General features: G+C 44.3%; 2 protein-coding genes across 2 annotated transcripts; one reads left to right on the top strand and one right to left on the bottom strand.

Moving 5' to 3' along the window:
- Positions 1-2,024: 2,024 nt before the first annotated feature.
- LOC137838096 (uncharacterized) lies at positions 2,025-2,897 on the top strand. Its single transcript, XM_068647329.1, has 3 exons — positions 2,025-2,361; positions 2,406-2,485; positions 2,586-2,897. Exons 1-3 carry the CDS (start codon positions 2,025-2,027, stop codon positions 2,895-2,897), a joined length of 729 nt encoding a protein of 242 aa, XP_068503430.1.
- Positions 2,898-23,673: 20,776 nt separating this feature from the next.
- Positions 23,674-24,159, bottom strand: LOC137838070 (uncharacterized). The gene has a single exon (XM_068647295.1). It carries the CDS (start codon positions 24,157-24,159, stop codon positions 23,674-23,676), a length of 486 nt encoding a protein of 161 aa, XP_068503396.1.
- Positions 24,160-25,093: the final 934 nt, after the last annotated feature.

Below are 25,093 nucleotides of genomic sequence, written 5' to 3'. Positions count from 1 at the left end.
GGTGAGGCTCCCACATTGCAACAACTTATGGAGACCATCAGGAATATCCAAGAAGCCAACGAGCAGTCCAAACAGGAGCATGAGAGATTACGAGAAGAGTTACGCAAAACCAATGAGGATTTGCATAGAGACCAACGTATCCCAAGAGAACGAGAGTCAAATCCGCCAGAGAGAGACTGCCCCGATCCTTTCTCGCGTGCTATTATGGATGAGCCTGTGCTTGTGCATTATATGGCACCTAAGATTACTTTCACAGGGGTCAATGACCCTGAAAGTCACCTCACATCGTTCAATGCCTAGATGATTATCTCGGGTGGGTCATATGCAGTACGGTGCAAGATGTTCATTGGCACCTTCACAGGCACGGCAATACAGTGGTTCAATGGACTCCCGGATGGCCATATTACCTCTTTTGCACAGTTCTCCAAATTGTTTTGAGATTAGTTTAATGGTAACCAGACCAAGCCCCCAATCCTATATGATCTCTTCAATGTACGCCAAAGGGAGGGGGAGACACTGAAGGATTATCTAAACCGATTTTGGGCTCTCACTGCAAAACTCTGAACTCATGATGAGAGCTGTAGAGCATGAGAGCTTTGATGTTTCAAATCCATGATGAAGCTTGAAGTTGTACTGCTTTTGGTTTAGGTTTAGATTAGAGTGTTTAGAATCTATGTAAAGATCATTTCTTGACATTTGCATAAAACATGCTCAATCTGTTTTAAAAGGAAAAGTGTTTTTCTAAGCAAAGAGAAAACAACTGGTTGAATTATCAAAATAATCGGTTGTTTGTCACTTGGCTTTTTAAAGGTTTTAAAACTGTTTTTGATTTGGTTATGTAACTGCCTAACCAATTCAACTGGTTAAATCGAATTTTCAACCAGTAAATTGTGACATTTCCTAACAGTTTTTTGAAAACCTGTTATTCTATTTTGAGTGTGATCAAAACTACTTTGACTCATTAATGTTGCCTTGAACGACTAATTTTTTAAGTGCTATAAATATAGCCTTTCTTACAAAACAAATGACACAAGTTTTACACAGTTTGAAATCAAAGTGACATTGAGATTAGTTTTGAAAGAAGTTTTCAAAAGTTTGCAAGATTGTTGTTTAGCTTTGCACTAGTACAAGATCTGATCATAGGACTTCCTGGTTTCTGTAATCTCAGGTGTTTTCTATTCCTTTCATGATTCTTGTAATTGTACTTTCATAAACTTGTAAATGTTTCTGAAATCCTGCAAAGTCAAAGGGTGTTCTGACTTGAGGTGTGTAGTTGCAAAGAGGGTGAGTGGGTCTTGTGGTTTTCAAGGTCACCTCTTTGTGGTTGTGTTATTGTAATCTGTAAGTGATTACTAGTGGAACTGAGTGGTTGTTCTGGGAACTGGACGTAGCTCAAGGTTGAGTGAACTAGTATAAAATTGGTTGTGTAAATCTCTCTCCCTCTCTCACTCCTTATAACTGTTTGTTTTAATTTTGCTTTTGCTGCTGATATAAACAACCGATTAAAACGTACTTTTAACCGATTAAAGTTCAGTAAACAGTTTCTGTATCATTGTTTGATTGCTTTCCTTAATTGCTTATTTGTGATTGTTTGATAAAGGTTCATTCTTAATCAATATTTGCGAAATTTTTTGATAAACAATTCACCCCCTTGTTATTTAAGCCATCGATTCTTATAAGAACGTCATAGTGTCTGCCTTTGAGCAAGGGGTCACTCTGGGATCGTTCTGCGATTCTCTTATCAGAAGCCCTGCAGAATCTTTCTCCAAAATCAGACGAAGAGTGGTTGCCCACATTAATTTGGGGGGAAGAAAAGATATTTGGTGTGAATTCCATAAAGGATTCGAGCATGGTATTGAGCAGTGCATGGCTTTAGGCTACCAGTTTGGCGAGCTTTTGAGGGAAGGTTTCTTGAAGGAGTATCTCGAAGCCGACCAAGGAGAACCACAAAAGGAAGTTATTCTAAGGGACTAGGCACACGAGATAGCACAACTACCAAACGCAAGAGATACGCAAGGGCAGTGATGTTGCTGGAGGCGAGAGGTCATGATGACACGCCAGATCCAGATCTCAATTTCACGAAGGCAGACTTGGTAGGTGTAGTCCCTCACGACAACGACCCTGTAGTGATATCCGTTGTTATGGTGGGGAGAAAGGTGCATCGGGCTCTCATTGACCAAGGGAGCTCAGCTGATGTATTGTTTTGGTCCACGTGTGTCAACTTGCGGCTATCCCTCGATCAGATGAGGTCGCATGATGGATGCTTAGTTGGCTTTGCAGGGGACCAAGTGGAGGTTCAAGGCTACATTGATTTAAGGACGACTTTTATGGATGAGGAAGCAACCAAGATTTCTTCATCAGGTATGTTGTGGTTAATACTCCCTCTACTTATAACTTGTTGTTAGGGAGGCCCTCACTAAACAGGTTAGGAGCGGTAGCTTCTACGAAGCACATGAAAATGAAGCTACCATCCCTTAAGGGAAAGGTGATTACGATAAGGTCCAACTAGAAAGATGCTTAGAAGTGTTATGAAAGCAGCTTAAAGAACATAAGGAGTTACTAAGACTATTTGTCATGAGGGAAAGGTTGTCGAGGTCTTGGAAGCCGAGTTAGGCCATAGACAACGACCGGGACCAGCTGGTGACATCCGAGAATGGGAAATCGAAGGAAAGTTGTTCAAGCTCAGTGCCTCGCTAGGTCAGGAGTTGCAGGACCAAATAGTTGGGGTGATAGCCAGGCACCTGGACATGTTCGCGTGGTCCTCCACTGACATGCCTGGGATAATCCCTGATTTCCTATGCCACATGCTCACTATGGACAACAGGGTTCGGCCAATAGTACAGAGGAGGAGGAAATTTAATGAAGAAAGGCGCCTAATCATCAAAACAGAGACTTAGAAGCTGTTGAGCGCTGACCATATCAGGGAGATCCGGTACCTTGAATGGTTGGCGAACGTGGTGCTGGTTTAGAAGGCCAATGGCAAGTGGAGGATGTGCGTAGACTTCACAGACCCGAATAAGGCATGCCCAAAAGATTCATACCCGTTGTCGAGCATTGACTCCTTGGTGGATAGCGCCTCAGGGTGCCGACTACTGACTTTTTTGGATGCATTCTCGGGGTACAATTAGATTCGGGGCACCCCAAGGATGAGAGTAAGATTGCTTTCATGGCGGAGCTTGCCAACTATTGTTACAAGGTCATGCCCTTTGGCCTCAAAAATACTGGCACCACTTACCAGCGTCTGATGGACAGGATTCTCACCCCCATGCTCGGCCAAAATGTGCAAGCGTACGTAGACGAGATGGTCGTTACCTCCAAGGAGCAAGAACAACATGTGACAGATATTAAGGAACTGCTTGCGATCATCGACAAGTATAACCTGAAGTTAAACCCCGAAAAATGTGTGTTTGGGGTAGAGTTAGGCAAGTTCCTTGGGTTCATGCTAACCGAGAGGGGCATAGAAGCCAACCCTGATAAGTGTGCCGCCATCATCAAGATGAGGAGCCCTGCCACTGTCAAGGAAGTCCAACAACTGACTGCACGAATGGCAGCTCTATCTTGTTTTTTTATTGACTAGTGGAGACAAGGGTTACCCGTATTTCTAGTGCTTAAAGAAGAATAATCGCTTTCGTCCAGTTGAAGGAAGCTTTCGTCCAGTTGAAGGAGTATTTCTCCAGACCCCCTGTTCTCGACAAGCCATCACAGACCGGGCGATTACCTCAGTGATAGTGCAAGACCAGGACCAGATGCAGAAGCCAATTTACTTCATCAGCAAGGTGCTATAGGGGCTTGAGGAGCGTTACCAGGCGATCGAGAAAGTTGCGCTAGCAGTAGTGTTCACAGCTAGGAGGCTACGACACTATTTTCACAGCTTTATTGTGATAGTGATGATTGATCTGCCTATCCGCAAGGGTTTACAGAAACTCGACATAGCAGGGTGTATGGTGCGGTGGTCGGTCAAGCTGTCTGAGTTTGACATCCATTATGAGCCAAGAGAGTCGATTAAAGGGCATGTATATGCTGATTTTGTGGTTGAGTTGATGTTTGGGGGTCCTCACCCAAATCCCAGGGGTTTTTGGTGGATATTGTCAGTAGATGGTTCTTCCAATCAACAAGGCAGTGAAGTTGGGGTTATCCTAGAAGGGCCCAATGGTCTGCTGATCGAACAGTCTTTGAAGTTCACATTTAAAGCTAACAACAATCAGGCCGAGTATGAGGTGTTAATAGATGGGATGTTGTTATCTCAGGAGTTGGGAGCTCAGAACCTACTGGTGAAGAACGACTCGTTACTTTTACCGAGCAGGTGACAGGTAGATGTCAAGCCAAGGACCCGCAATTGGCCGCATACCTCAAGTATGTCATGTTGCTGAAAGAAGCCTTCATTGAGTTTGAGCTTGTGCACGTCTTGAGAGAGCAGAATTCCCGAGCCGACCTCTTGGCCAAACTGGCCAGCTCGGGAAAGGGAAATCGACAAAGGTCAGTGATCCAGGAAAACTTAAAGGCCCCTAGTACGCAAAGTAATTTTATATATACACCTGCTTATAGATATGTTTGGGGATGTGAATATAATATTGTTGTTATTTTACATGTTTGTTGTGAGTATGTAGTAATATTTTCTGTTGCATATATATTACACGTGGCTAGTTGTTATTAACCCTAGAAAGATAGGGAGATGCACTGGTAACAAAAAGTGGGCTTGCGGATAGCACCTGAAGATCATTGGTGCCCGTGGCAGGTGGTTTTTCTATTAGAGATAAAAGATTAATGTATTTAGTATATTTTCAACTAATATTTTTTTATATCCAGGGAGAATGGTTGCATGTTCGACAATAAAAGAAGAGTAAGTCTCCAGGTAAAGGTAGACTGTTTTTGATACACTTTCTTAACTGGTTATTTTTGGTTAGCCCTAGCTGACTTGATTGTTGGAGTGTAATCAACAGGTAGGGCACCCTCTGTCTCAACGGAGCCTTAGTGCAACAAGGAGATGCAAAATCGGTTCCAGAAGAGGTAGATACAGAAGGGGTTATTGTACCATCCCGTCCCCGGGCGTTGACCAAAGTCAAAGTCAAAGCCAAAGTCAACGTATGGTGAGGCCCCTCGAGGAACCCAAGGAAGAAAGTCAACGAATTGACCGCATGAGACGTCGCCAAGGTAGGCGCCGCTAGGTGTGTGCGTCGCCAAGATAAGGCGTCGCCAGATAAGGCGTCGCCAGGTTAAGGCATGGCCCAGAGCAATAACAAAGAGAAGAGAAAAGTGGCTTCAAGGCCATAATTCTAGTACCAGTAGGGAGTAACCTGGCTCGTGAAGTACCCACGCCACCTTAGGGAGACCCCCAGGATAGATACGACCCATGAGAGGGTCATGCCCAGGGGTGAACCAGGTGCATGGTGCGAGAGGAAGGTAGATACACTCCCAGGGCGAGTAACTAGGGGTTGGGGGGCATGAGTTGGCACCCAGAAAGTCAGCCCACGCGCCAGATGCACTTCGAGGAAAGAGGACTCACACAATGGAATAACCCTAAGTTGGGTTACGGCGCTACGAGGCCCTATGCGTAGAATAACGATCAAGTCAGAAGAACACGTGGCAATAAGCACGTGTTCATCAATGTTTTAGTGAAAGTTTGATAAGGTACGCGTTTTACGTATCAAATGTTTCGAGCACATTTTTATACGCTTTCAATGCGCTTTAACGCGCTTTAAATGCAGAAGGTGTATAAAAAGGGGCCTTGGGACATTTGAAAGGGGGCCGAGTTTTAACCTAATTCTCGTAGTTCTACACACACGTAAACCCTAGTTGTTTCGCGGCGCACCCACTGTACGCACAAACAATTAGGGCAACACAGTATTAGTTACTCAGTATTTTCGACCACCTCCAGAGCATCCAGTCATGGTGTTCGATAGGAGGTGTATCACATTTGATGTTTCTCGCTAGCTGACTTGATCGTCGGAGTGCAAACGGTCGCGAGGGCGCCCCTTTGTTCACTTCCTTTCAGGTACTCCCATACGGAGCAGAACGAAGGTGCCCTAGCTCGTGAGGACAAACCACGCATAAAGACAACCCAGGTCAACCGGCGGGAACATTTGGCGCCCACCGTGGGGCCGATATAAAACGTCAGCCCCATCACACTGTTTTCCAGTTCCAGTTGCAGCTTCCAACCCAATTCCGGTTCTCAAATCACAGATAGTCAAGAAAGCTTCCAGAAACCACGAACATGAGACCTGCACGCGCTAGGAGTGAAGAGATGACCATGCAACAACTCATGGGCATGATGCAAGGGCTGCAAGAAGCAATGGCAGCCTCAAAAGCGGAGCAAGAGCGCATGCAGACGGATCTCACAGCATCCCAGGTGAGAAACGATGAACTCCACCGCGCTAACGAGGACCTGCGCCGCGGATGGCGCGACGTAGACGAGCCTGAGACTGCCACTCCACCCAGAGAATTCTCAACACCATTCTCACAGGCGATCCTAGAGACAGCAATCCCCAACACATTCACGGGGCCCAAGGTAACCTTCACAGGGATGGAGGATCCTGAGGCGCACCTCACTGCGTTCCACACGCAGATGATGCTGGTAGGCGGTTCTGATGCCGTAAGATGCAAGCTCTTCATGAGCACTTTGACTGGGATGGCCATGGATTAGTTCATCAGCCTCCCAGAGGGTCACATCATGTCTTTCACACAGCTCTCGCGGCTATTCAGAGAGCAGTATTTAGCCAACAGGGCCCCAACCCCAGTTTCGTACGACCTATTCGACGTGAAGCAGTATCAAGGTGAGACCTTGAAAGAGTACATAATCCGCTTCAAGGCGCAGGTGGTGAAGGTGGGTACCCCAGACGAACCCATGATCGTGTACGCATTCAGGAAATGGGTGTGTCCTGGGTCTTTTAGCAAGTCGCTCAATCGCAGCCGCCCCAAAACTTTTGCTGAAGTAAGGCGTCGGGCGGTAGAACACATTGCCTCTGAGGGCGAGGCATACGAGAAGTGCACGACAGCTGCACCTACACGCCCAAGAGCGCAGATGCGCACACAACCCGCCACAGAGAGAAAGAACCAAGACAGGAAGCGCACCTACGAGACAAGGAGGACCCAGCCTAAGGGTCGAGCAGAAGGAAGGAGAGAGGGAAATAGACCTCTAAGGCACAATTTTGTGGTGGAACTTAAAGACCTCATCGTTGTGCCCAACATAGCTGACAGGTTGAGGCCACCGGTGAAGTCTGACAAGGTACTGGGACCTCACAAGGAATCATGGTGCGAGTTTCACGAAGCATTCAGACACCATATTAACAACTGCTTAGCGCTGGGCTATCAGTTGGATGAGCTTGTGAAGAACAGTCTCCTAAAAGATTACCTCGCTGGGTCTACTACAACCACAGCCACGACAACTCCAGAGGAAGGTCAAGCGCATGAAATGCCGACTCACGGGGAAGTACACACCATTTCTGGCGGCTTCTCCGGAGGAGGACCCACTGCCTCTCAACGGAAGAAATATGTGAGGTCAGTAAGTTCAGTTGCTGAGGAATTTCCAGATGACCCGTGGGAGTCGGACCTTGTTTTCAGAAGGGCTGACCTGCGGGATGTCGTCCCGCACGATAATGACCCCGTGGTCATTTCAATAGTCACAGCGGGAAGAAAGGTACATAGGGTTCTCGTCGACCAAGGCAGTTCCGCAGACGTCATGTTTTGGTCGACCTTCAATAAGCTACAGTTGTCCCCCGATCTGCTGAGACCCTATACTGGATGCTTGTATGGGTTTGCAGATAACCCAGTGGAGGTACGCGACTACCTAGAGCTGAGGACGACGTTCACTGATGGAGCGACGTCACGCACCGAGAGCATCCGGTACTTGGTGGTTAACGCCAACTCAGCTTACAACGTTTTGTTAGGCAGACCTGCTTTGAACAGATTAAGGGCAATGTCCTCCACACGCCACATGAAGATGAAGTTACCAGACCTTAGTGGTAAAGTAATCGTAATCAAGTCAGATCAGGAAGAGGCCCGAAAGTGCTATGAAAATAGCCTAAAAACAAAGAGAGGCGTGGTCATGGTGATTGAACGACCACCCGTTTCAGATTCGCAATGCAATTAGAACCATTGGAAGAGGTGACGCCCACAGAGTCCACGCCTGTCGAGGTCACACCTGCAGGGGCGAAACCTCTAGAAGATGCGCGCGCGGAAGGAAGGTACTATGACGCCTCGCCCACGGAAGAAGAGTCAGAGGAGGCGATGCCCGATGCATTCGAGAGGGCGACGCCTATGGAAGAGGACTCCGCCTATGGAAGAGGACTCCATGAATGAGTCTCGCTCAGAGAACGTGCAGAGTGAGCAACCCCAACCAGTAGACAACGTGGTGGAAAGACAGATAGGGGGTAAGGTGTTCAAATTAGGACGCTTCTTGAGATAGGAAGAACGAGAAGAGGTAGCTGCGGTGATCTCACGACACCTAGACGCATTCGCGTGGACTGCGGCAGACATGCCAGGCATTGACCCAGATTTTTTGTGCCACCATCTTACCATGGACGCCAAGGTTCGCCCTGTGCGACAGAGAAGGAGGAAGTTCAACGAAGAACGATGCCTCGTCGTGAAGGAAGAGACGCAGAAGCTGCTAAGCGCTGGGCACATCAGGGAGATACAATACCCTGAGTGGCTAGCCAACGTAGTTTTAGTGAAGAAGGCGAATGGGAAATGGAGGATGTGCGTTGACTTCACAGATCTGAACAAGACATGCCCCAAAGATTCGTACCCGCTACCCAACATCGACGCATTAGTGGATAGAGCCTCAGGCTGCAAGATGCTGAGTTTCTTGGACGCATTCTCAGGTTACAATCAGATCAAGATGCATCCAAGGGATGAGAGCAAAACGACGTTCATGACGGAGACGAGCAGCTATTGTTACAAGGTGATGCCGTTTGGGTTGAAAAATGCGGGCGCCACCTACCAGAGGTTGATGGACAAGGTCCTTGCACCCATGTTAGGAAGGAACGTGCAGGCCTACGTAGATGACATGGTGGTGACTTCACATGAGAGAGGGCAGCACACAACTGATCTGGAAGAGCTGTTTGCTACCATATCAAAGTATCGCCTCAAATTAAACCCAGAAAAGTGCGTTTTTGGCGTAGAAGCAGGGAAGTTCTTGGGATTTATGCTCACTAAAAGGGGAATAGAGGTGAACCCCGATAAGTGTGCAACTATCATAGCCATGAGGAGCCCAACCTCAGTTAAAGAAGTCCAACAATTAACTGGGAGGATGGAAGCTTTGTCTAGGTTTGTGTCTGCTGGAGGGGAGAAAGGCCACCCTTATTTCCAATGCCTCAAGAGGAATAGCCGTTTTGCATGGACGGATGAGTGCGAAGCAGCGTTCCACAAGTTGAAGGAGTACTTGGCGACGCCACCGGTGCTTTGCAAGCCACAGGTAGGCGTCCCCCTCCGATTATACTTTGCGGTAACAGAATGGGCCATTAGTTTTGTGCTGGTCCAGGAGCAAGACCAAGTGCAGAAGCCCATTTACTTCATAAGTAAGGCCTTGCAAGGCCCAAAATTGAGGTACCAGTCACTAGAAAAGGCGGCACTAGCAGTGGTGTTTTCAGCCCGAAGGCTCCGCCACTATTTCCACAGTTTCACAGTGGTGGTGATGACGAACCTCCCCATCCAGAAACTACTTCAAAAGCTAGATGTAGCAGGGAGGATGGTTCGCTGGGCGGTAGAGCTGTCGGAGTTTGATATCCAATATGAACCCAGGGGGTCCATCAAAGGGCAAGTCTATGCTGACTTCGTGGCAGAACTCTCACCAGGAGGAGACCCTCACGAAGTGGAGTTAGGGTCACAGTGGATGCTCTCAGTGGATGGATCTTCCAACCAGCAAGGGAGTGGCGCTGGAATAATCTTGGAGGGGCCTAATGGAGTGTTGATCGAGCAAGCTTTACGCTTCGGCTTCAAAGCGAGCAACAACCAGGCGGAGTACGAGGCGTTGATCGCTGGGATGCTGTTGGCCAAAGAAATGGGTGCTCAGAGCCTCCTGGCAAAGAGTAACTCACAATTGGTCACAGGGCAAGTAACGGGGGAGTACCAGGCAAAGGATCCACAGATGGCCGCATACTTGAGGTACGTCGAGGTGTTGAAGAGGGCCTTCGCTGCATTTGAACTGGTGCATGTCCCTAGGGAGTAGAATGCCAGAGCTGACCTGCTTGCCAAGCTGGCCAGCTCAGGCAAGGGGGGGAGGCAGAGGACTGTAATATAAGAGACCCTCAAAACGCCGCGAAAGTTTGTTGCAGACAACAGGGTGGATGTTCTTCACGTTAGTACAGCAAGAGGAAAACCAAGGAGTCATCGCTCTTTGAGTCAAGATACGGCGAGGGCTCCCTGCATCAGTACCTACACAACCTCGCCGGAAGAAGAGAAAGGTGTACAGGTATGCGCCTTGGAGGAAGGCGACACCTGGATGACCCCTTACAGGCGATACCTCGCGGATGGGATCCTCCCAGCGGAACCAGAAGAAGGCAAGAAGGTCAAGAGGAACGCCGCAAGGTACACCTTAGTGAATGGGATATTATTCATACATGGATTTACGCACCCTATCTTGATGTGCGTAAGCGGCGACGAATGCACCAGGATAATGGCTGAACTCCACGAAGGTATTTGTGGGAGCCACGTGGGAGGAAGATCCTTGGCATCCAAAGTAGTACGTGTGGGTTTTTACTGACCGACGGTAAGAGAAGAGTGCGTTCGATACGCCCAGCGTTACAAGCAGTGTCAGATGCACGCTGATTGGCACAAGGCGCCGCGAGAGGAGCTGAGATCCATACACAGCCCATGGCCTTTCCATACTTGGGGTATTGATATCCTAGGTCCGTTCCCTTTGGCGATAAGGCAGATGAAGTACTTAATTATTGCCATCGAATACTTCACTAAGTGGATAGAGGCAGAACCAGTGGCACAGATCACTGCGCACAAGGTACAACACTTTGTTTGGAAGAACATTGTGTGTCGTTTTGGGGTGCCGAGCCGGCTCATTTCAGATAATGGCACCCAGTTCGCGAGTCAACAGTTGGGGAAGCTATGTACAGAGGTAGGAATCAAGCAGGTGTTTGCATCAGTCGAACACCCCCAGACGAATGGGCAGGTCGAGTCAGCAAACAGAGTTTTGTTGAGAGGTTTGAAGCGCAGATTAGAGAAGGCTAAATGGGCGTGGGCAGAAGAAGTACCAAGAATTGTATGGGCTTACCACACCACACCTCAATCTTCCACCATGGAGACGCCTTTCAGCCTAGTGTATGGGTCGGACACCATGATCCCAATAGAGATCCACGAGAGCTCGCCTCGTTTCCTAGGTTTCGTGGCAGAAGAGTCCAATGAAGAAAGGAAGGTGAACCTGGATCTGATAGACGAAGCTAGAGAAGAGGCGAGAATTAAAGCCGAGGCTGTGAAGAGAATAGTAGAGCGTCAGTACAGCTCTAAGGTGAAGCTGCGACAATTTCAGATTGGTGATCTGGTCATGAGGAAGGCTCATCCTTACGAGTTGGAAAATAAGTTGTCTCCCAAGTGGACTGGACCGTTCAGAGTAATTAAAGCCAAAGGGAATGGTTCATATAAGTTAGAGACTTTAGAAGGAGGCCCCATCCCACGTAGTTGGAATGCGACGAATTTAAAGTTTTATTTCAGTTGAAATTTTGTAAAGGGGACACTTTTTTTCCCTCCCGGGGGTTTTTTAATGAGGTCACCCAAATAAAGAAAAGAAAAGTTTAAGATATTCTTGCTTTAGTTTCCCCCTTTCATGTAAGATCAAAGATCAAAGATCAAAGGAACAAAGACAAAGATGAGGCGTCGCCAAGATGAGGCGTCGCCAAGATAAGGCGTCGCCAAGATAACGCGTCGCCAGAAGCAGGCATCGCCAGATAAAGAGGTGGAGGTCAGACGCAAAGCAAGATAACAGGTATGTGGAGTGTAAGTTAAAACCCGGACGCCTAGTCCTTGAGCAGGGGTTAAGGGATTCCTTCAGGACGCCCCCTCCTTAAGTATGAATAGCTAGCCCCGGTACCAGATGTCAGTGTAAGTTAAAACCCGGATGCCTAGTCCTTGAGCAGGGGTTAAGGGATTCCTTTAGGACGCCCCCTCCTCAAGTATGAATAGCTAGCCCCGGTACCAGATGTCAGTGTAAGTTAAAATCCGGGTATCTAGTCCCTGAGCAGGGGTTAAGGGATTCCTTCAGGATGCCCCCTCCTCATGTATGAATAGCTAGCCTCGGTGTTTGGTGCTTTAGACACCCTGAGGAACGATACGGCGCTACTGTAGTAGGCCTCTCTTTAGGCGTGGGCACCAAACGTAAAGAGATAAGGGCTAAAACTGCCCTGGTGTTTTAGACACTCCATTGATGATGCAGTGTTGTTGTATAGGCCTCTCCATAGGCGTAGGCACCAGGGCACGACTTTTGTCCAAAGTGCATAGATACGCTGAGGACACCCAGAGCAGGTCTCCCCCCGAGCGTGGACACCCAGTACAGGTAAAGATAAGTCCTCCTCCCCCTTGAGCGATGTCGGGGCCAGAAAAGAGGTGAGAGTGAGACCTTTGGTAGTAAGCGCCTAAAGTACGTGAAATTAAATCCTCCTTTGCCTTTTTGGGCGATGGCAGGGCAAGCGACGCCTTCATGAGGAAGACTCCTCGCAGATACGAAGGCCAAATCCAGTTTCTGGGCAAAGAAACCAAGAGAAGGGTAGGCGATTCGACTTAGAAAGAAAAAACAAGAGAAGAAGTCACGTGCTACCTAGAGAGTTAAAGGTGAAGCGATGAAGGGATGTATCGAGGGAAACACATTCGATATAGTAAAAAAGACAGAAATAGATAAAGGGCGCAAGAGAAGTTAAAGCAAACAAGGATGTAAAGACAAAGGTTGAATAAGTATTTAAACAAGAGCCAATTGTCAGAGTTATAGGTAAATTCAAATGTATATACCAAATTATAGTGAAGGGGTTCAAGATATGCATAAGTTCACTCCACAAGGTCGAAGAGGATAACCTTCCCATCAACAATATGGCTGAAAGGGCTGTAGTTGGAGATGTCAATCCCCAGGTTTTCAAAAATGGCTTGAGCTAGGGCCTCCTTGAAACCCACTGCAAAGGTATCGGCCATATCGTCGATAAGTTTCCCCCTGACCTGCTCTAGTTTTTTGACGGTGGAGTCCTGAATCTCCCTCTCTGCAATAAGCCCTTTCTTGGCCCTCTCCAGCTCCTCGATCGCGGAATCCCCGGAGGCTAGCTGCTTTTCAAGAACCTCCTTCTCCACCTAGAGCCTGTTCAATTCAGTCTGGAACTGACCATGCTCAGTTTGAAGAAGGTTGAGCTTTTCCATCTTTTCAGCTAACTCCCCCTCGGTCTTCTTCAGCGATTGCTCCCGGGCAGCGCATTGATCGGCAAGTCGTTTCTGTTGTGCCTCGGAAGCTCGCATCGCCGCTTCAAGAGCAACGATTTTGGACTGAAGAGACGCCACCTGTGCAAGGAGCTCAGTGAGCCGTTTGCAGGCTTCTGCATTGGCCTCTCGGGCACTTCTCAAAGAGGCTTTATAGACCTCCTCTTGGCACGCCCAGCTGCGGCACAGACTCTCTTTTTCTTCCTTCAGGGTAGCCACCTCCTATCGGAGAGTTTGGAGGGTGCGTGCCTCGTCAGTCTTGGACTTTGCTTGGGCGCGCCACTCAAGTGCAACGGCCAAGAAGGCCCCCAGATAGTAAGGCATGCCTTCTGACCGTGGCACTCCGGAAGACTCCCCTGGCGACCGCCTCTCATTGAAACCCCTCATCAGCTGCATGATGGGAGGGGGAATCGCTATAAGCTCTAGGGCAGATGCTGGGGCGGCTGAGGTCGGAGTTGGTGTTGGATTTGGTGTTGGAGCTGGTGTTGGAGTTGGTGTTGGTGTTGGTATTGGTAAAGGAACAGACTCCACCACCCCCTCTTCTTGGACTGTTAGTGGTGAGGGAGATGGCGAGGGGGACGTGGCACTAGGAGGGTTGTTCATCAAAGACCCCCATGCAGAGGCGAAGGGGAGCGCGAGTAAACAACACGATTTGCCCTCCTCCTCTTATAGGCAAGTCCCACATCCGATTCTTCATCCTCGGAGGAGATGGTCAGCGCCCTCTTGCCTTTGTCAAGAGGGGCTGTAGGAGGAGTGTCGGCTATCGCCAGGGGGACTACAGCAATGGGAGGGGGTGATTTGGGTGTTTGGAGTGAGAGAGGAGAGTTTGGTGTTTGTAGGGAACGGGGAGAGCTGGGCGTTTCGGCAGTTTGGGGTAGTGGAGATGGTGGCAACAGATTGGGCTCGATGGGGGAGGTGCTGGAGGCGCCACCCTTTGCAGACTTCGCGTCAAGACGAGCCTTCAAGGACCTAGCCAGTTCAACTTGCGTTGTGGGGTCCATCACTGATGCTGCACCAAACAAACCAGGTAACAGAGGTTAGGACTGATATCAATGAAGAACGAAGCTCCAAATGCATATGGCAATACGCAGAAATTCGAAGTACAGGACGTCAACTCTACCACTCAGGCAAATCCTCAGATCAACAGCAAGTATAGAAATTAAAGCAGACAAGCATTGCATGCATGAATCAAAGAAAGCACGATTAAAAAATAAACAAAGATAAGGCAAGCAAAGGGCGATTTTCCCTACCAAAGTATGAAGAAAGGGTGTGTGCATTGAACTCACAAGCTATGAGTTTCGGCGAGCTGAAGGCAATCTTCAGGCCAGCCAAGGCCTCGCACACCCCCCTGTCAGAGGAAGATAGCTCGTCTAAAGATTTGGGTTTGACCAGTTTGGGCTTTTCCGTCCAATACAGGGGGAACCCATCAAGAGCCGTGGGGTTGCGTTTGTTCGCACACACCCTGAAAAAAAGGCCTTTCCAGCCTTTGAAGGAGTTCTGGAAGAGGGTTAGGAGGATCCTTCCGGCGATTCCAAAGAAACTTACCCAGAGGCTCTTCCCCTACTTCTTCACTTCAAAGAAATGAAGGAAAACGTCCACTGAAGGTGGGACGCCTAGGTGCCCACATAGTATTTGAAAGGCCCTGACGAAGGCCCAGCCGTTGGGGTGTAGCTGGGCGGGGGCTGTGTTGATCTTGGTGAGTAACTCCCTCTCAAAGGATATGAAAGGCAGGCGTACACCAACGCGCTTGAAAACCGCTTGGTACATAAAGAAAAAGGGTTTCCTGCCGTTAAGCTGGTTGTCCACACAGACTGGCTCCCCAGGGGTGCCATGGCGAACAGAGATGTGTGAGTCGTGGGTGCTACAAAAGGCGTTAAAGTTGTATAGATGTGGGTCACCTTGGTGCTTCACCACGTCTTCTATGGTGGTTATGCTAGTGCACTCAGCCAGGAGCTCATCTGAGGCCCAAGAGTACTGAGCCTTATAATCGACCTGTGGGGGAGGATTGGGCGTTGTTTTTGTACGCGCCATAGATTGATAAAGAAGCTGAAGAAGGAAGAAAAAAGCAAAGGCTTAGTGAAGGAGTTTTGAAGAAGCAAATGGGACGAAACCCTAGGAATCCCCTACCCACGCAAGAAGTTCAGAAAAGGGGGACAAAGAAATGGGGAAGAAGAGCACGAATGCAACAGAAATAAACAGGCCCAGGCAGTTATATCAGCACAAGAGTTAAAGGGAAGAGCCGTCAAAAGAGAAAGATCACACCTTTGAGTATTTTGTTTGATCGGAAGTGCGAAGAAGAGAGCAAAGATCGCAGAGGAAGCTTGAGAAGATGAACAATAGAGGGAATGAGAAGAGCAAATGAAACAGTAGTTGGAGCGCGGGATTTCGAAGACTTAAACGTTACGACTGAAGAGCAAGAGGCGATAGATCGGGACCGTGCGATTAAGCCACGTGTCGAGGGATTAAGCGTTAACTTGAAGTGCAAGAAGCCCCAAGCGCTGGCCGTAAGATGGAGCCACGCGTCAAGAGATCAGAGCATAACCCAAAGCGTCACTTTTCCCGCTCAGAGAATGTTACGTCGTCAGATGCTCAGGAAGTGTCACGTCCACTGCTCAAGGGAATGTCACGTCAGCCGCTCAAGGGAATGTCACGTCAGCCACTCAGGAAACGCCACGTCATTAGAGTGCCACGCGGATAATAGGTAGATGCCTTAGTCTTTTTGCTGAAAACAAGTATCAACTCAAGACTGGGGGGCTTGTGTACCATCCCGTCCCAGGGCGTTGACCAAAGTCAAATTCAAAGTCAAAGTCAAAGTCAACGTATGGTGGGGCCCCTCGAGGAACCCAAGGAAGAAAGTCAATGAATTGACCGCATGAGGCGTCGCCAAGGTAGGCGCCGCCAGGTGTGGGTGTCACCAAGATAAGGCGTCGCCAGGTTAGGCGTCGCCAAGATAAGGCGTCGCCAGATAAGGGGTCGCCAGGTTAAGGCATGGCCCAAAGCAATAACAAAGAGAAGAGAAAGGTGGCTTCAAGGCCATAGTTTTAGTACCAGTAGGGAGTAACCTGGCTCGTGAAGTACCCACGCCACCTCAGGGAGACCCCCGGGATAGATACGACCCATGAGAGGGTCATGCCCATGGGTGAACTAGGTGCATGGTGCGAGAGGAAGGTAGATACACTCCCAGGGCGAGTAACTAGGGGTTGAGGGGCATGAGTTGGCACCCAGAAAGTCACCCCACGCGCCAGATGCACTTCAAGGATAGAGGACTCACACAATGGAATAAACCTAAGTTGGGTTACGGCACTGCGAGGCCCTCTGCGTAGAATAACGATCAAGTCAAAAGAACACGTGGCAATAAGCACGTGTTCATCAATGTTTTAGTGAAAGTTTGATAAGGTACGCGTTTTACGTATCAAATGTTTCAAGGCACATTTTTATACGCTTTCAATGCGCTTTAACGCGCTTTAAATGTAGAAGGTGTATAAAAAGGGGCCTTGAGACATTTGAAAGGGGGTCGAGTTTTAACCTAATTCTCGTAGTTCTACACACACATAAACCCTAGTTGTTTCGCGGCGCACCCACTGTACGCACAAACAATTAGGGCAACACAGTATTAGTTACTCAGTATTTTCGACCACCTCTAGAGCATCTAGTCACGGTGTTCGATACGGAGGTGTGTCACCTTTGATGTTTCTCGCTAGCTGACTTGATCGTCGGAGTGCAAACGGCCGCGAGGGCGCCCCTTTGTTCACTTCCTTTCAGGTACTCCTAGACGGAGCAGAACGAAGGTGCCCTAGCTCGTGAGGACAAGCCACGCATAAAGACAACCCAAGTCAACCGGCGGGAACAATTATTCAACCTGAAGTCAACCGGCAACCCAATCAACCGACAAGAACATTTTTAATCAAATCTTCTAACAACCCTCATACTTGAATTTATAGTTTTATCTTAATTGAATGAATTGAAACACGGATAAAATTTTAATTTTTTAGTAATAGGAATAAGGTTTTGTACAATTAATGAAATTTTAATTTTTGATTTTTTTTTTCTTATGCAGGTTGGATTGCAGGCCCGCGGGTTACCTCTTATGCAGGGCAGGCCAGTGAAATGAGCTCGCACTCCTTACGCGGGGTGGGTGAACTCGACCCATGTTTTGCGGGCTAAACATGGAGCGGACCTATACAAGGCGTGCCAGCTCGCATTGCCACTACTAATTATTTAATCTCACAAGTGCCACTAGCAAGAGCACCATACTCGGCCTCAAAAGAACTTCACGAAACTATGAGTTGCTTATTAAATTTCCATGATACAAGAGAAGAACCAAGGCATATAGAGAATCCATATATAAATTTATTAGTATCAATACAACCAGCCCAATCGAAATACTAAAAGCTTTGAGCTAAAGTTTAGTAGTAGAAGATAAGAACATTCCCAGTCCAGGAGCAACTCTAAAATAGTTGCTTTAGACTGGTAGAATAGACCCTATTTTTTTCCCAATGTTTAGGCAACATATTTTATCATAAATTTACGCAAAAAATTTCTATGTATTACATTTACATTTTAGGCCACAATTATTTAATTGTGACACTAACAAAGTCATGTTTTAAGAGAAATACCAAAGTCATGAAGCAAATATGTGAGTCGTTGAATTTCACAAGTGCCACTAGCCAGAGCACCATACTCATTCTCAGAGAAGAACTTCACGAAACTATGAATTACATCTTAAATTTCCATAATATAAGAGAAGAACCAAGGCATACATAGAACCCGTATATAGATTTCTTAATATCAATAACCAACTAAATCAGAATCACTACAATGTTTGAGCTAAAGTTTACTAGTAGAAGGAAAGAAAATTCCCACTCTAGGAGTAACTTTATAATTGTTGCTTTAGATTTGTAGATTTGTAGAATTGACCACACTTTTTTTTGCCAACATTTAGGCAACACCTTTTATCATAATTTTAGGCAACATTTTAGGCCACACTTTTTTAATGTGATTTATTATTTGTTTAAAGGTCATTCTCACAAAACTGTGGCTTAAAGATTCATGACCCGATTCATAAGGATTCATAAGCCAAATTTTGTAAAAGTGTTGCTTTAGATTTGTAGAATTGGATTCAGAAATTAAAATGACTAAAACAACAATGAATTAATCGAACAATTAAAAGAGACTTAAAGCAAAATACACAAAAGTTTCACGATTTACTCAAAAGAGGTTACTAAATTCAAGATATGGGTGGTTCAAGAAGAATAGGTAAAATTGAACCAAACAAATAATTAAAAACACAATGTAATCGATGAAACAAATTCAAGACATGAAGTAAATATAATGAACAACAAGGAATTCAACAACTAACAACACAAACACAATAAAAATTTAAGAACACTTAGCTTTGAATTGTAAGCTAGCTCTTATACCAAATGATAGCTTGAAACCTCCATGGATTGACTTGGTTCTTCAAATATAGAATGGATTGGCGAAAGCAATAAAGAATGAAGGTCAAGGAGGAGCTGCAAAGAACTCTCGGAGCCTTGGAGTGTCGTGAGGTGTATGGAGGGTGATAGGTTAGGCCTAATCATTTGGAGAAAATGAGAGATATCAAACAAGGTTACCCTAGAGAGAGATGACAAGGAGAGTTTGATTAGAAATTTTAGCAGCATAACTCAATTATATTTGATCTGAATTTTAATGAGCCAAACACCTTCATTTATAGGTTAAGGGTCAGACCAAATTACTAGCAAAACGGTGGGAGATTTGAATATAAAACTAGGCGCCAAAGCTAGTCACATGAAAAGTGTGACGACAATGTGAACTATGTGTTTACCTAGGCGTGCAAGGTCTCATGTGACCAACCTAAGGTTTAAGATAGGCCAAAATTGAGCTCAATTAAACCCCAGTTAGAATTAAAAACCCTAATCCTAGTCTAATTGAAGGCAAATACAAGCCTAAAATCTACACCACTTGACCTAATTTTGTAGGTCCAATTTATTTTACAAGAAATGAAATACTATTCTAATTTTTAATAACTAGATTAAGGTCTAAGAAATGTAAGAATGTCCCTTTGATAGTCCATGTTGAGTTCCATTTTTCTTTAAGTCTTTGGATCTTGCCCTAGTAGAGTTTGTGGCTGGCAGGTTTCATTCCTCTTAAATAGTTGGGTCCTTTGTTTAAAGATACACCACAGTCTAAATTCTTCATGGATATGAAGGATAACATTCATGTGAAGTTGGTTGAATAGAAGGGAAGGCTTCTTTCCATTATGAGGTAGGTTCAAGTTTTCAACTTAGTTAAGTATAATTTTGTATCAATTTTAGATATATTTTTGGCTAATTACCCTTCTCGGTGAGTTGTAAACTTTGTTGAGGATTTTTGTTTGATTTTAGGACATTAACTAAAGAAAGCTCATCACAGTTAAATCAGTTATAGAGTTTATCCCGCTAGATGGAAACATGTTAACCACACTACTATTCTTAAGTTAACATGGGACTTTATTCACTCTAATAATAGTTGGGCAAAGTTTATACGAGTTAGATGTCTTGATAAATATTTTTATGTTATAACCAACTATAAGTCATCTTCGATATGTCTTGGTATTATTATGAGGTTTATGATATAGTAATTCAACATATTGGATGGATCTTCAACAATCGTAAGATAATGGATTGTTGGTATCTAACTCTTAAGGACTTTAATTTCTACAAATTGTATAGAAAAAATTAGAATAAGAAGAAAATTATTTATGATTTTTATTTTGATTATTCCCTTTCCTTTTGCTGTGGTTACATTCTATTGCATATTCAAAGATATTTGAAAAACTAAAAAATAACTTGTAGATATAGTAGTATTCTAAGAGTTACAAATAAAAAAAGGCCTTCAATACACGAGTACTACTAAATACTCTTAAAAGGCCTTCAATAAGTATTCAATCCTCATTGAGCACTTATTACAACACATTATTCAACATCCTTCGGTGTTATTCTTGACTCTTAAAAGCTTCTCTTATTTTCTGAAACTTTTGTCTATGCAAAGCTTTCATGAAAATATTATCAAGTTAATAATTTGACTTGTGAATCTCTAGTTTAATATTTTTAAAGTTGTTCAGTTTCACAAAACAATAACTGCACCTTGCATAAATATCTCTCAAACTCCTCCTTAATTTTGGAGAAGTGGAGTTTATAGATGAAAAAGTTGAGCTTGAAGAACTGGATAAGGGTGAGGAACTTGGTGTGTTGGGTTAATTCCTCATTTTAGGTGCCAAATTATTATGCAAGATAGTTATTGAAATTTCTACTTGTCTACTCTTTTTGCCAATCTTTCTTGCCAAATCCAACAAGCCTTCTTATCAAATATCACATCTTGACTAATTATCACATTCTTTGTCTTTAAGTTGTAACTTCCTCCTATGAATCGACTTTTGAGGTATTTAGAAAACAAATTCCTTAAATTTTGTTTGGAGTTTAAGATTGATTTAAACATAAAGATGTCTTAGCATCTATGAGAAGATTAGAATGAAACAAACAAAGAACAACAACAATAACTCAATAAATTCTAAAGAACATAGGCGAAATCATGAAGAACAAAATAACATAAGAACAAAAATAATTGAAAATAAAAGTTGGAGTGAAAAAGACTTAGGAGTATGGAAGAAAAAAAGGTCACTAAGAAGATGGATAATTCTTCATTATGTTGATAAACTCCAATGGAAAATAGCCACTTATCTCTCCAAGATAATCTTAATTTTTTACACTTAATCTTTATTATAATTTTCCTCTTTTACCATACATATAATCTCACCATCCCTTCTCAATCACCATAAGCTTCTCACTAACTCTATGCAGAATTACCAAATGTACTTTATATAATTCTCAATTATCCTTACTCCTTGTTTAATCTTCTAGTTTCCTCGATTGAAACTGATAAATTGTAACCATTTACTTATTAAGTTAAACAAATTTTTCACCCTCTCTTGAGCAATTAGATAATTTTTTTCATACATAAAATAGAGAAAAAAATATTTCAAAAAATAAAAAATATGAGATTACACCAAAAAAGAATCAAGTGAAAAAAAATTAAAAAAGAAAAAAACAAGGAAAAATATAATTCAATACAAAGTTCATACCAAATAATAACAAATTTGCTTGTATTTTTATTTTTGATTTTTGTTCTTGAAGATGTCTCATCTCATAAGTTATTATTTGATATCCAACCTAACCTGACAACAAGGCTTTCAAATACTAGATTAACAAAATACATACGATGAACGAGTAATAAAATATTTGTTTAAGTGTTTAACCTTGAAAGAAAGAGAGAGAAAATAGGAAACAATATTCCAAGTATAATAAAAAAAATAAATAGAAGAAAAAAGGGTAAAAAAAGAATTTTTTTTCTAGAAATAAATACATTTTAGTAAAAGTCTTATCTTATATGATAAACTTGCAAGATCAAAAGTTAATTAAATAATTAGAAGTTCTAATACTATGTCTCTCTTTGTTTTACTTTTGCCATAGATTTTGAAAATTCTTAGGTGCTTGTAGTGTAACGTTGTTCAATCCAAATTGGGAATTTTCGTCTCAATAAGAAATCTTTAATATATATGACGATGAATTTTGCATTAACCCAAGCATGCACGAGAATTCTCCAATCCAATGCTCCATTCATTTCTCTTTCACGTTTTCTTCCCTGCATGTGTTGGGTTCATCAACACATGTACAATACTTTTTTTTATCAATTGATATTAAGAAAATAACATTAAATTGTTACAAGCAAGACCACACAAAAGTTTGCCATAAATAGAACCAACACATTGTTAACAGTACATTCACCCTATATCATACACTGCTGCATAACTTTTGCAAAAAGTAAATTGCATAACTATTGCAAAAAGTAAAGCTTACATAACTTTTGCAAAAAGTAAAGCCTTGGGTGCTATTTGTGAATGGATATAAGATCAACAATTCTCTTTTTCATTTTCCATCGTTGTTAGTATTCTGATTAATAGAGGTGCCAAAATGGATTGACCCATTTTGGTCCGTTAAAAGTAGGATGGTGAGCTGAATTATTACGGTTGTGTGGGTTAAAAATAATAATTGGTGTTATAGGATGAGTTTGAGGATTGACCTCTTACTTTTCAATTTTTTTTTAATATTTATTTAGATTGATTTATTTTGTTATAATAATTGATATTATTTTTTAACAATAAAAATATAAAAAAATAATTAAATTAAATTAAATTTTAATATTATAATATAAAAAGATTTAATACCTAATAAAATAAAAATAAAGTAAATATAAAAAATACTTTAATAAATTAAATAATATATAAATAAATTCATATAAATAAAGTTTTATATAAAATATTTATACTACGATTATTCTTGCTAGCCTCCCGATTCTTTTCTCCTAAGTGCCTGCATCAAACAATTTTATTTTGGCATTTTTTAGTTTGATATATGCCAATTTCTGTATTAACTACTTTTTTTTTCACAAAAAATTAATAAAATTAAAATTAAAAATGAGATAGTTGAAGAGTGTCCCGATCCATATATATCAGTTAAGAAAAATAAAACCTTTAGTTCTTGAACACCTTAGAACACACAAAAAGCTCACAAAAAACCTGCAGAACAGTTTCACATCCTAAAAAAACTACTTACTGTATTAACTACCTATGTCTACAAAACCATCTCTGGTTAGTTCAAAGAATAACCTATGATACTTTTTATAGTAAGATTCTTTTCCATTCGACTATATCATCAAAATATTATATCTTTGCCGCGACCTCACCAATAACTTATTTCATTAAACCAATACTCCTTAACCAACCACCTACACTTCTCTTTCATCTTAAGACCATTCTTTAAGTTTCTCCAATTCTGCTATTTAGATTCCAAGCTTTCTTCCACTACTATCACTCTATGTAGCTACCTTCCATTTTCACTCTGCTAAAAACAGTTTCTTTAAAAAAATTTGATATATTTGTCCTTTAAACCATCTATGTCTTTTCCCTCTGCATATCCCAACTATTCTAAGTTACTTTTCTCCCAGGGGTCGTGCTATGACCTCAGCCACCTGATCCTGTGACTCCTTGCTCAAGGGCTGCCCCAGTTTGAACATCTTTCCACCGATCTCCTTCTCCACCACACCTCTTGCGGGCTCGGGTCGGTTTTCTCGAGCGATCTCTTCGCGGGTCACTCCGTCTTCCCTTGGTGGCATGGTAGTAACAGAAAACACTCCTCTCTTTGTCTTGAGGCTAATTTCATAGCACCTCTTCGCCTCCTCCTAGTAAGATTTGATGGTGATCACTGCCCCCTCAAGGGAAGGCAGTTTCACCTTCATATGCCTTGTGGAGGGGAGTGCTCCTAACCTGTTTAAAGCTGGTCTCCCCAACAATATGTTATAGGCAGAAGGAGCGTTAACAACGAGGTACCTGATGCTTGCAGTGCATGAAGACGCGCCATCCGTGAACGTTGTCCTCAACTCTATGTGCCCACAAACCTCCACCTCGTCCCCTGCAAAACCATACAAACATTCGGTGTAGGGCCTCAACTGGTCTGTGGACAACTGTAACCGGTTGAAGGTTGTCAAGAACATTACGTCGGCTGAACTTCCTTGGTCCACGAGGACGCGGTGCACCCTTCTCTCGGCTGTAACCAGTGAAATCACCACCGGATCATTATCGTGAGGTACGACATCCCGGAGGTCGGCCTTCGTGAAGGTGAGGTCGACGTCAGGGATCAGGTTTGCCTGTTGTACCTCCACCGCCATTACCCCTCGTGCGTACTTCTTTCGTTGGGAGGCAGTGCACCCTCCTCCTGAGAATCCTCCCGAGATAGTGTTTACCTCCCCGTGGATAGGCACCTCGTGCCCCTAATCTGATCCCACAGCTACTATTGCCTGGTCGTCTTGTGGCTCTTGAAGATAGTCCTTCAAGAAACCGCTCTTCACCAGTTCATCTAGTTTATGCACCAAGGCCTAACAATTACGTATGTAGTGGTCATTTGCCTGGTGAAATTTACACCAAGCGTTCTTGTTGGGTCCCATCCTCCTATCGGTCTTTGTCGGTACCTTCAATCTTGCCGCTATGTTTAGGATAGCGATCAACTCCTTGAGCTCCACTCGAAAATTATGTTTTGGGGGAGGATCCCTTCGTGCGCGTGCCCTGGCCTGGGCGCGTTCGTAGGGTTTTTCCGCTCCCCTTTTTCTCTATAGCCGCTTCGTGAACCCTCAAAGGCTGAGGCCGACCGGCTGCTCGAGGTCAGATAGGACCGACGAGACCTTGCTTCTACGTTACTCGATCATCTGTGGCAATGTGCGCTAACGCTCGACGTCGAATCTCCGTGAATGTTTTCGGGTAGAATAGGCAAGCAGCCGCTGGATCGACAGGAAGGGTACCCTCCGGATGAGACAACGTTACCATGCAGCAAATATTGGATACGATGCGTGCCCTCCAAGCAGAAGTGGCGGCATCACGAGCGGACAACACAGAATTGCGCAGAGCCAATGACGAACTGCGTAGGGATCTACAACAGGTAGGGGAGCGCGCAACGGATGAACGTGCACCACCAGAACCCTTTAAGGCACGTCCCATGCCGTTCTCACGAGCGATCATGAATACGACATTACCAATAACGTCTCTGGGCCCGAAAGTCTCCTTCACAGGAGTAGAGGATCCAGAGGCCCATCTCACAGCGTTCCACAC

The sequence above is a fragment of the Phaseolus vulgaris genome, chromosome 11 (assembly GCF_000499845.2).
Source record: "Phaseolus vulgaris cultivar G19833 chromosome 11, P. vulgaris v2.0, whole genome shotgun sequence".
Classification (NCBI taxonomy): domain Eukaryota; kingdom Viridiplantae; phylum Streptophyta; class Magnoliopsida; order Fabales; family Fabaceae; genus Phaseolus; species Phaseolus vulgaris.
The sequence above is the reverse complement of the archived record's forward strand: the minus strand, read 5'-3'. Positions and strand labels throughout refer to the sequence as shown.